The 12,213-nt window shown below is 39.2% G+C and overlaps 1 protein-coding gene across 3 annotated transcripts in view; it reads left to right on the top strand.

The window, feature by feature from the left end:
• Positions 1–12,213, top strand: part of TTC7B (tetratricopeptide repeat domain 7B) — a 153,174-nt gene that overhangs the window by 108,411 nt on the left and 32,550 nt on the right. For all 3 annotated transcript variants that reach the window (XM_086463592.1, XM_086463593.1, XM_086463594.1), the window contains one exon: positions 5,252–5,392. In XM_086463592.1, the coding sequence (XP_086319718.1) occupies positions 5,252–5,392 (141 nt within the window). The remainder of the gene's footprint in view (positions 1–5,251; positions 5,393–12,213) is intronic.

Genomic DNA, 12,213 nt, shown 5'->3' on the forward strand with positions numbered 1-12,213 from the left:
TTCCTTTACCACAAAACATACACATTTTGTCCATCAGTAGTGGAAGTTTGATAGTTTGTAAAGCAAGGCTGATGCTTTTTGCCCATTCAGTCACCCCAAGGGCTGTAATCTTACAAGACCTGGATGCACTCAACTAACACTTGTGTTTAATAATTAAAGAGGCAGTATTCATTTCTAGAGGACTGCGAATAAAGATCTGTTAGGAAGATCTTGTATAACATAATGGCCAGCTGCCAGTATGCTTTATTAGAGAAGATTTTATGCCCCTGCTGCTCCTATGGAGTACGTTGGTCCAGAATGCAACAATGCAACTGCTGTCATGAGTCATAATAAACTACTACTTTCTCTTGTGATACAAATCTTGCTTGCAGAATAAATCACTTAAGAGTACACTTTAAAATAATGAAATGATGAAAGCAAGGTAAATAAGAGAGAATGAAGAATATAGATCAATAAAAATAACTGCTGCTTTAACCAGGATGTGAAATAACGTTCTTTTTCTCTAATCAGTTACATGATAAAGCTGTGTTTTTAGAAGAGTAAATTACAAGATTTTTCATTTATTTACTTTATTTTTCATAGATTTTTATGAGGTAGTACAGGAGACCAATTTGTGGAGGAAAGAAAACTAAGAAGATGTGTAAACCAACATATTTGACAGAGACTAAGCACGGAAAGTCTTTTTCAAAGAGCTGAGAGGATGCTTTATGAATGATGCTGTCCATACCTGACTACTAATATCTCCATGCATAACTTTGTACCAAAAGATAATCTAGCTTTGTAATCTGAGAATGTGAAAGGTGTTTCAGACGCTTAAAGAATATTATAGGAAAAATTGTTACTTTTGTCTAAACCTGCCAATCTGTCTTGTCGAATGCATCACTTCGGTGATGTATTAGTCCTGCAGAAGGTACTGCCTCTTTATATCACTGCCTCTTTATATCATGCAATTGCTTTTTTTAGCACGGAGTTGTCCCTATGTCACACCACTAATGTTCTTACTGGCAGCTTTGTGTGCATGTAAAGTTGAAAGTCATGGGGTTTTTCCTCTCTTCTCCTGCATGAGCATTGCTGTTAAAGCATTTTTTTCTTTCAACGTAAATGTTGAAACATTGAAAACATGATGAATGTAAAACTGTTTAGTGATACTCTCTTTTGTGGTATAAAAAAATCCTGTTGTAGTGTTTTTGTCAGTTGATGTGAAGGATGACAGTCCATTCTTTTACTCATTTTCAGAAGGAAAATTTGATGTACATAGCAAAGTGATTTTGCTTTTCTCCAACTAAGTGCTGATAGAGTCCACGTCTTAGTTCATGTCTGTTGGGCTACCTTGTGAAGAATTTATTGGGAAGTGACCAAGGAAAGAACTGAAGAAGTCATAACATGCTTATTTACATAGGATGACTTTTAAGTGGTATTTAAAAGATTGGTTTCTTGTAGCCTCTCCAGTAATAACTATCTTAAGAAAAGCCTGAGGAGAATAAATTGAACACTTCATTGTTCACGGAAGTTGAGCTGTAGGTATGACTTCGAAAAGAAAAGTTTCTGTGAGTTGACTTCTTGGTTAAATTGTGTTTGTATGAGGCTGTTGGTAGGTTTCGTATTTGAGATTGAATTGAAACATTGACGTAACCATGGCTGTTGCAGATGCTATGTTAGTATGGTGAGTAGAAACTGTAAATTCTAGACAAATGTCCTTATAGGGAACCTGAGTGGGAGGTTATACCTTTTTGGTTTGGAAACATTTTGTTATGATTAAGACCTTCTGTCACACTTTCAGCATGCACTGTGATTGTGATTCCAGATGTTAATCAGTAAGTAATTTAAATATTGAATTCTAGATCTTGCAAAGACAGTCCTTATTTTGCACTTTTTAGTATAAACAAGCATTCATAACAAAACTAAACAAATGAAAATGAGTAGCCAGGATCAATTTTGGTGATACATTACTTTTCCAGACCTCATGCTTTTATATTTCAAAACAAACACTCTTTGCTGCTTGTGGTATTTTGAGGGAATTTTTTTCTTGATTCTTAAGTGTCATACTATAACAGCAGGTCTAGAAGTTGTCTGGGAAGAGCAAGGATATTTGTGTTTAGAATTGTAATATGACTATAAAGGTCTGAATCTGGGAACCTCTCAGTTAGAACAAGGAACAAATAGTTCAGATAAGTTAGTTCTAATATGAAAAGGGTTGAATAAAATTTGAAGGAAGGTTAGAAAAGGCTTTTTAGTGTACAGGATCTTTAAATGATCTTTAAATGATTTTTAGTTGTCTGACAAATGAAAGCTTACTAATTATGTTTTAACATAAAAAGCCAGAAATGAGCCAGATGACAGCTAATTGTGGCAATACTAAAGAAGCATTCAGGGGTTTACGGGTTAGAGCTATCAGCATGAGTGCAATGTACCTGAAAGATGCCTGATTGAGCAGTGTCAAAACACTACTGTTATTTAAGAAAAAAAAAAAAAAAAAAGGAAAGAAAAAAAGGTAATAGCAAAGATGTAAAAGTGTGATAAAGGATACAGTGGCTGTGGTGATTAGATATGCAAGGCTGTACTAGAGGTCATCCCTCCTTTTGTAAACTCTGTAGCCCTGTGCTTGATACCTCTTTTAATAGCTGCTGCAAGGAGGGTTTTTAAAGAAGCAAAACCAAACAAAAAGCCCAATTATCAATGCTCTTGTTCTGTTTTGCAACATCCTTAAGTTCTCTACATTTTAAATAAGACCGAAGCATAAAGGATTTCAAAGGCTGGGATCTCCAAACAGCCCTGCAGAAGATTACACCAAGTTTCTTCGATTGTTGCTCATCATTGATCTTGAAACTTAAACCCCAAGAATCCACTTATTTGGGATGTTGTTTAGATGCAGCTTAAATGTAATTGATTATGTTGAATAATCTACAGTCTGAGTTTCTAAAACAGTGACTTGGTCCACACTGAATTTTAGATTGTTATTGATTAATTTAAAGTATGTTTTTATGTCAACTGTGTTAATTTATTGAAAGATGGGAGATAACTATTTTCTAGTAGTTTGATTGAAGTAAGGACACTTTACGACCGTTACTTTGTATGTGTGTGTATTTCTTCAGAGAACTAATTGCTGCAATATGCTAAGGGATATCTTTTTCCTAAACAGGAAATATAAGCATTTGAGTAATAACACTTTGAAAAAAAATTTTTTGAAATAATTTTTTTAATGTTATTTATCTGAGAATAAAGTCTGGGTTACGAGTTAATTACCATGGGAAGCACTCAGTATCCACTGTGTTTTAACTTTAATATAGGTGGCACTGCAACTCATAAGAATTTTATCACAGTATAGTTCTTTTTTGTATAGAAATTTATGTACAAAAAGTTTTAGTAGTCTATATGCTTTATGGTTAAGTACTAGACACTTAAAATCTAACAGCATACTTTCTATATAAAGTTACTTGTGGCCTGGCTAGCAGCCAGATTCCTTGCTTTAAATAATAGAAAATACAACCCTTTTTAGCACTAAATAATCTAATCCCTTCCTTGCTTTTCAGAAGGAAGGGATTAGATTATATTCTTTGTATCATTGAATCACGTCTTTTCTTTACAAATTCTTCTGGAGAGATGAGAAGGCTCTTTCATTATTAGTCCCTGGAAGGCTAACAAGTGACAGGCTGCAGTGATGTGCATTTACAGAAATGGATGTCAGACAAGAAGATTATTACTGGTGACTAGTCCTTATTTATGGTCCCTTTGCTGATGTTTTTCTTGGAATATGCTCCACGTGCTTCTTACTTCAACTTTCCCTTTATATTTCTTCAGAAGTTAAGCCTTAAAGATAAGACACACAAAACTTCAGTGAATGTTCAACTCTGCAGGCTGAAGTTTGAGTTGTTTCATCTGGTAAAGGAAAGCAAACTCCACAGCCAGATATTGTTTCAGGGCAATGCCTTGTTCATAATGACATATGAAGTGCTAATTACATCCTGTGCTGCTTTTCCCTTGTTTCTGTCTGTTAAGGGAAACATGATGCACACTTTCAGACAAACTTCTTCTTCCCATTGATGTGTGTACTAGGAATTTCTTCAGCTTTTCTGGTTCCTGGTGTATCTTGTCACACTTAGGAATGTACTTTTTATGTGGCAAATCCCTACTTGTTAAAAGTCTTAGAAAACCTGTGATGTTGAGAGCAAAGGTTTCATTTATTTCTTAACTGCTAGTGATGAGGATGAGCTTGTGGGATGCAGTTCAACCTATACAGGATTCAGTAGTTTCTTTTGGGGTACCTGCCATTGTTGACCATTAAAGATATGCTGATGGGCTTAGAAGACTTCTCATCTGATCCAATATGGAATATGTCAGTTCCATTATTTATTAGTCAGGCCTAGTCAGTCTGAGATTTTATAATTTGTAATTATAAAACAACTAGAGATGCATTGAAGCTTAGATGACAAAAAGGAGTGTAGCTTAAAATATTGTCTTGATTTAAAAAAAAAAAAAATCATTACTAAATATGCTGTCAGTAATTGGCTATCCGAAGTACAGTTGCCATTAGATATTCTCTAGTCATAGACTTTTTTTATTTCCAGTACTTTGAAAAGGGTAGTATTTGCCAATGAGATTCTAATCTCACTTATAAATGCTTCATTTTGCCAGAATTACCCTTTACAAAGTATGCTTTAGGAATGTTCTTTATGCAAGGGATTTTTTTGCCACAAGGCATTTTAGCTCATCCTTCTTAGTTAGCTAACGTTTACATTCAGTGCAGTTTAATTGTGTATTTGTGATGGGGTATGTTGTGATCATCTTGTATATTTTAGTTCTCTTTTTTTTGTGCTGTTATTAGTCTTAAAATAGTCCTCTAAGTGTACTCTATGGAAAGACGTAGCAATTACTAACAAGAAAGTGCATGCAGCAACCTGAAGATTACAGCATGCGATACCATCACAAACCTTTTTTTGGGATCGTACATTGCCAGAAAAGAGGTGTTGAGTTCAATAGAGAGTATTCATAGTAACAACCCAAAAATCTGTCAGGTATAGTTACCAGTGTTCAGTGTGTTTTTTATATAGTCTTTCAGACCAGTATAAAAGCTTTCATAACAAGGATAATTAACCTGGCATTTCAAAAAAGTTCCCCAAAACAGTACATGTAAATTAAATCTTGAGGAGTTCGGAGTAAAACCTCTTATGATAAGGGTTATGATTAAATGCTTTATGCAGCGTGTGTGGCCTTCATTCTTTCTGTGATGGAAATTTGTTTTATTACTTCACAGGTTCAGTCCATGCCACATCAATAGCGGCTTCCAGAGTGGAGCAAGCGCTTTCTGAGGTTGCTTCATCTCTGCAAAGCAGTGCACCTAAACAAGGTCCTCTGCATCCTTGGATGACTCTGGCTCAAATATGGCTTCATGCAGGTACTGTGAAAGTAAAACACTTCCTTGTGCTTTCCCCTCCCCTTTCTTGCTAGCCTAATTCAGAATCTATTATCACTTAATCAGATCAAACTTTTTCCAAGCGTGTGTGGGGCACTGAAGCAAGTCATAGAATGGGTTGGACTGGAAGGAACCTTAAAGATCATCTAGTTCCAGCCCCCCTGCCATGGGCAGGGACACCTTCCTCTAGACCAGGTAGCTCTAAGCCCCGTCCAACCTGACCTAGAACACTGCCAGGGAGGGGGCAGCCACAGCTTCTCTGGGCAACCTGTGCCACTGTCTCACCACCCTCACAGTGAAAAATTTCTTCCTAATATCTCATGTAAATCTCCGCTCTTTCAGTTTGAAATCATCACCCCTCATGCTATCACTACACTCCCTGATAAAGAGTCCCTCCCCACCTTTCCTGTTGGCCCCCTTTGAGTACTGGAAGGCCACTATAAAGTCTCCCCAGAGCCTTCTCTTCTCCAGGCTGAACAAGCCCAACTCTCTCAGTCTGTCCTCACAGGGGAGGTGCTCCAGCCCCCTGATCATCTTTGTGGCCCTCCTCTGGACCTGCTCAAGCAGGTCCATGTCTTTCTTGTGCTGGGGGCCCCAGAGCTGGTCACAGGACTCCAGGTGGGATCTCACCAGAGCAGAGTAGAGAGGGAGAATCGCCTCCCTTAACCTGCTGGCCAGACCTCTGTTGATGCAGCCCAGGATGTGATTGGCTTTCTGGGCTGTAAGCACACATTGCTGGCTCACATTCAGTCTTTCTCCCACCAGCCCCCCCAAGTCCTTCTCCACAGGGCTGTTCGTAGTCCACTCAGTGCCCAGCCTGTATCTGTGCTTGGGATTCCTCGACTCAGGTGCAGGACCTTGCACGTGGCCTTGTTGAGCTTCATGAGGTTCACACGGTTCCATCTCTCAAGTCTGTCTAGGTCCTTCTGGATGTCATCTCTTCCCTCCAGTGTGTCAATGGCACTACACAGCTTGGTGTCGTTGGCAGACGTGCTGAGTGTGCACTCCATCCCACTGTCCCTGTTGCCAACAAAGATATTAAACAGCACCAGTCCCATTACCAACCTTGAGGAAGGCAACTCGTCACTGGTTTGCACACGGGCATTGGGCTGTTCACTGCCACTCTTTGAGTGCACCCATCCAGCCAGTTCCTTATCCCCCAGGTGGTCCATCCATCAAATCCATGTCTCTCCAATTTGGAGACAAGGATTTCATGCAGGACAGCATCAAACGCTTTGCACGAGTTGAGGTAGATTACATCAATTGCTCTTCCTTTATTCACCAACACTGTAGCCCATTGTAGAAGGCCACCAAATTTGTCAGGCACGATTTGCCCTTAGTGAAGCCATGTTGGCTGTCACCAATCACCTCCTTAGTTTCCATGTGACCTAGCATATTTTCCAGAAGGATCTGTTCCGTTGTACTGCTGGGTACACAGGCGAGACTGACTGGCCTGTAGTTCCCTAGGTCTTCCTTTTCTCCCTTTTTGAAAATGGAGGTCATGTTTCCTCTTCTCCAGTCAGTGTGAACTTTGCCAGGATGCCATGATTTCTCAAATATGATGGATAGTGGCTTGGCAACTTCATCTGCCAGTTCCTTCAGGACCTGCAGATGCGTCTCATCAGGTCCCATGGGCTTGTACACCTTCATGTTCCTTAGATGGTCTCGAACCTGATCCTCTCCTACAGTGGGCAGTTCTTCATTCGGCCCGTCTCTGCCTTTGCCTTCTGTGCCTTGGGCGGTGTGGCTGGAGCCCTTGCGGTGAAGACTGAGGCAAAAGAGTCATTGAGTACCTCAGCCTTCTCCATATCCCGGGTAACCAGGTCTCCTGTTTTCTTCTGGAGAGGGCCCACATTTTCTCTAGTCTTCCTTTTGTCACTGACATACCTATAGAAGCTTTTCTTGTTGCCCTTGATGTCCCTGGCCAGATTTAATTCTATTGGAGCTTTGACTTTCCTGACTAATCCCTCGCTGCCCAGGCAGTTGCTCTGCATTCCTCTCAAGATATCTGTCCTTGCTTCCACCTTCTCTAGGCTTCCTTTTTGAGTTTGTCCAAGAGCTCCCTGTTCATCCACACAGGCCTCCTGGCATTTTTGCCTGACTTCCTCTTTGTTGGGATGCATCACTCCTGAGCTTGGAGGAGGTGATCCTTGCATATTGACCAGTTGTCTTGGGCCCCTTTTCCCTCCAGGGCTGTATCCCATGGTACTCTACCAAGCAGCTCCCTGAAGAGGCCAAAGTTTGTTCTCCTGAAGTCCAGGGTGGTGAACTTGCTGTGTGTGGTCCTTGCTGCCCTGAGGATCTTGAACTCCACCATTTCATGGTCACTGCAGCCAAGGCTGCCTTTGAGCTTCACGTTCTCCTCCAGCCCCTCCTTGTTGGTGAGAACAAGGTCCAGCATAGCTCCTCTCCTTGTTGGCTCCTCTATCACTTGGTGAAGGAAGTTACCATCAATGCATTCCAGAAACCTCCTGGATTGCTTGCATCCTGCTGTTTTGTCTCTGCAACAGATGTCAGGGTGGTTGAAGTCCCCCATGAGGACCAGGGCTTGTGAACATGAGGCTGCTCTTGTCTGTCTATAGAGGGCCTCATCTGCTCGGTCTTCCTAATTGAGCAGCCTGTAGCATGCCACCACTATTATGTCTCCTGTCCCGGCCATCCCTTTAATCCTGACCCATAAGCTCTCGGTCAGCTCCTCATCCATCCCTAGTCAGAGCTCCACGCACTCCAGCTCGTCATTGTCATAGAGGACTACACTCTCCCCTCATCTTTCCTGCCTGTTTTTCCTGAAGAGCCTGTATCCTTCCATTCTAGCACTCCAGTCATAGGAGCCATCCCACCAGGTCTCCGTGATGCCAGTGAGATCATAGATCAAGTCAAGAAATAAGAAGCACATTAGAGTTGCTTGTGTGTAAGAACATTTTTGTAAGATAAGGCAGTAGTTTTATAATGCAGCTGTTATCAATGGAGTCACATCTTCTGTAGAACAAAAGCAATACTCTCTCCCTTATCCATGAAGAGTTTAGTTTCTGAAGTACTTGAAATTTAGGTGCCCTAATTCTGTTGGTTGGAAAAAGATGTTTAGTAACATTATTGAATAGAGTTCCTACAACTAGAAAAGCTTTATCTTTGAAAATAAATAACTCTGCATATGTGGGAAAAAAAGGGTAGTAGTACTATTGAGCAACCTGTCCCTCTGATCACTCTGATAGTGAGCTCACATTCAGTTCTCTTCCTTCTAGCTTCATTAATGTAAAAGACCCAGGATTGTTTTTCTACATGTGGAGTCATCTTGAGCAGATTTAGTGTTGTTTTGCTCCTTCAGGCCTCAAGCTAAATGCAATATCACAAGTGGCTATTATATGAAATTTTAACCAGAAAATGATGATCTGGTGTATTTTTACACAGTTAAAATGTATACCAAGCAATTGGTTTCATTGAAACTTGCACCAGAAAGGTGTAATTTAGAAATCAGTCAACAATTGCTCTGCTTTAGTGTGCTCGCAGACTTGAGCATTTTTCAGTGACATAATTATTTTTTTTCTTCATGTTTACATTCAACAAAACAGCACTGTATTTCTTAGCGTTTTAACTTACCTATTTATTTTGCATTAATGATTTTATTGTGTGAAAGTCATTATAGGGCAATGGCTCACAGTTATTAATTAGTGTTTTAGAGAAAAAGCCCAGAAGATTGGAAAGAAGGAGCAAGGATAGTGATTAATAATAATGATCTCATTTGGGGGTGGAAGGGATCCTCGAAAGCAACACAGATTAGAACAAGGCAAGGTCCACCAGGGCACAGTGTAGCCACCCGCCCTGCGTTGTGGCATCATTGATTTTAAATATTTATAAACCATCACAGATGGCCATCTGCAGTAACTCTTAGCATCTATAATGCTGATAATTTCTCAGCCTTCTGTGACAGCTTGTTCCACTGGTTATTTTAATTTCTGTTGGTCGTGTCCTGTTGCTGCTTATCCGGTCCATGCAAGTGACTGCTACTGTTTTGCCCACAAAGGAGGCATCTGGACTTTGCCGATTCCTTTTTAGTTCACAGCTTAGGTTTGCATACACGTTGGTGGTCTGCTGCTGCAACCTGCTGCACAGACCACTTACCACTCTTAAAAATACCTATCTCGGCAAGCGTGGTCTGTAGGCTATGTTCTTGATTCGCGGCAGGAGGAAGTATGGGTGGGAAATAGACGGAGTTGGGTTGGAGGAAGAAGTAAAGTGTTAAACATCCAGGGGAAGGACACAACAAAGTATAAAGAGTGCTCTCTCTCTTTGTATGTGAGGAGCAATGAAAGAAAAAAACAAGAGCTGAAAGAGAGCTGTCTGCCTTCAGAGTTGGTACCACAACCTCAAGTCTACTTCCTCTCCACTTTGGAATGATCCTGTTCTTGATACTTCAGGCTGGTGATTTGTGCTGCATTTCAGTGTTAGGTATTCTGGTATTCAGCTACTTATCCTGCTACAGTAAATGCCCAGAGCCTTGAGAAAAGCACTTTACTGTAGGAACATTCAGAATAAAGTTTTCTCCCAGATGCACAATACAAAGCAGATATTCTGATAGGTATCTTTATGAGTATATATGCGTTAGTTGCAGAGAAAACAGTGATATAATGACTTAGCGCCTTACTTACAGCACACGTTCTTTAAATAAAAGTGAAGATTTGCCATTGGGAAGTTGCTTCCTTTTTGAGACCATGCCACATTTAAGTGTTTGACTCCCTGTATGGTTGTGCAGTGTTTACTTCTGCGGGGGGGGCCGAGGGCAGAATCTTTAACAAACTTTAAATCTTAAAGTACAAAAATTGATAATTATTCTTCCTGTTAGATTATAGAGACATCCTAAAGTTACATAAATAAGTTCTAATACATGCAAAACTAAGTGGAGTATATTTAACCAAACTAATATATGTGATGTGAAAAAGAGAAAATGCTTGTTCTTACAGGTATACAGTGCCATTCCAGCTGTCATTAGTGTAAATGATCATGACATTCAGTCCAAAGAAGCTGATTTTGCACATAGTAACTGGCTTTTAATTTTTCATCTTGTGTTTATTAACAGACTGTTTCAGCCTTTCATTTCTGGGCATACAGCATAAAGGCTTATTTTAAATGTGAAACAAAATGCTTTTGCAATTAGTACATTCTCCAGTAACTCACTATTAAAAAACAGACCTGTCCCTAAATGATCAATGGCTGTGATGGTCCTTTGAGAAGTGCATCAAGACTGAACTCAGTATTGCTATGCAGCTTGATTGGAAAATAGATTGAATTCACAATAAAATGCAAGTGTAAGCGTTGGAAGGGATTGAACCAGAAAGCATTCTTGGTGTTCTCTAGGTGGAGATCGGAGAAGAGCACATTAGAATTGGTACCTGGTTTCTCTTCAAGCTGCTGCTCCTCTCTGAAATTTTCCTACAAAGTCTGCTGACACTTGTCAGTTTTGCACAACTGATTTATTTGAATTTGCCATGTTGGTTTTTGACACTTTTATTCAGTTTGAAGTGATTACCTCAGAATGAAAAGCTCTTCTTCAGTTTCAGAAATTTCTTGAATGAACTTTCATGCTTAACAACTAGCCATAAGTTCAACTTTCTATTAATTCTTTGGGGTGGTATAACTTATGGTAAAGAAAAGGAGAAGTTATTTTTAAAATAACTCTATAATAACTTTAAACATAAAGTAATTCTTTTGTTTAAATTTAATACTTTTAGGAAGGTCTGTTAACAACTGTCAGGTTTCTCTGCTGCAGTTAGTAAGCAGGACAGCAAGATTTAGTATCTCTTACAGTAATGTAATAAGCAGTATTGAAGCCTCTGATGGCTAGTGTTAAAAGCCGTTGCTACCGTACTTGTTTCCCTTTAAGGAATACAGAATTTCAACTGCAGTCTATTAAATTAGCCAATCTCTGCTTATTTTTCAGTCTAGAATTATTGTGGTAGCAGATAATCGCCTACTTTAGTAATTTTTCGTTTCTGCATATTATTTACTAATAGTTACAGCTTTTACGTAGTACCTTTTACAATCTGTGTAAATTGTATTTGTCATTTCATCAAACAACTTGGGAGTGTGTATTTATAAATATGTTTCGAGTCTGGTGATGCTGGAGAAGAGATAATAAAACCAGGAGAGCTCAATGGTTAGCATTTAAATAATGTAGTGTATTTTATACTCACTAAAATCATGTTTCTCATGTAGTAATATTGACCGTGTAGCTTTTAGAAAAGCACTCAAGAATGAAGTACCCAAAGCTTTTCCAAAATATTTTAGGGGTTTTTTTAAAAAAACCCAACAACCTCTCAGTACAATTCACATTTTATGCTGTTATGTCCAACTCTCAAATCATGGCTAAAACTTGCTCTTTGGATTCTACCAACAGTTAGTAAAAGTAAAATCCTAGAAAAACTTAATTTCTCCTAAATTTAGCTTTTTATTTCAAAATTTGATCCCTTCATTATCGTAAAGGTTTACTATTCTTTAGTTAAACAGTACTATCTCTGATTAGGTGAGGTGGTTCTTTTAGGGTTAGGGGAAAAAAAGAGTGTTGCTCGATCTGGAATTTCATGTGTTAGTTCTTCATGTCGATGAGATGTTTTTCCATCAAAAAGCATTTCATTAGTTTCTAAAAATATAATGCATTAATCCATATGTCCACATGGACATACTATTTATGTTAGGTAGAATGTGTTCTGTGTAATCACTGAGTCAACTGAGGAGAAAAATAATGCTCTTCTGGTAAAAAAAGCAGTCTGTTCTCCCATCAATAGGATCAGGTCTTAGGGTAAGAAAAG

This window comes from Leptosomus discolor, chromosome 3 (genome assembly GCF_034619465.1).
Source record: "Leptosomus discolor isolate bLepDis1 chromosome 3, bLepDis1.hap2, whole genome shotgun sequence".
Lineage (NCBI taxonomy): Eukaryota > Metazoa > Chordata > Aves > Leptosomiformes > Leptosomidae > Leptosomus > Leptosomus discolor.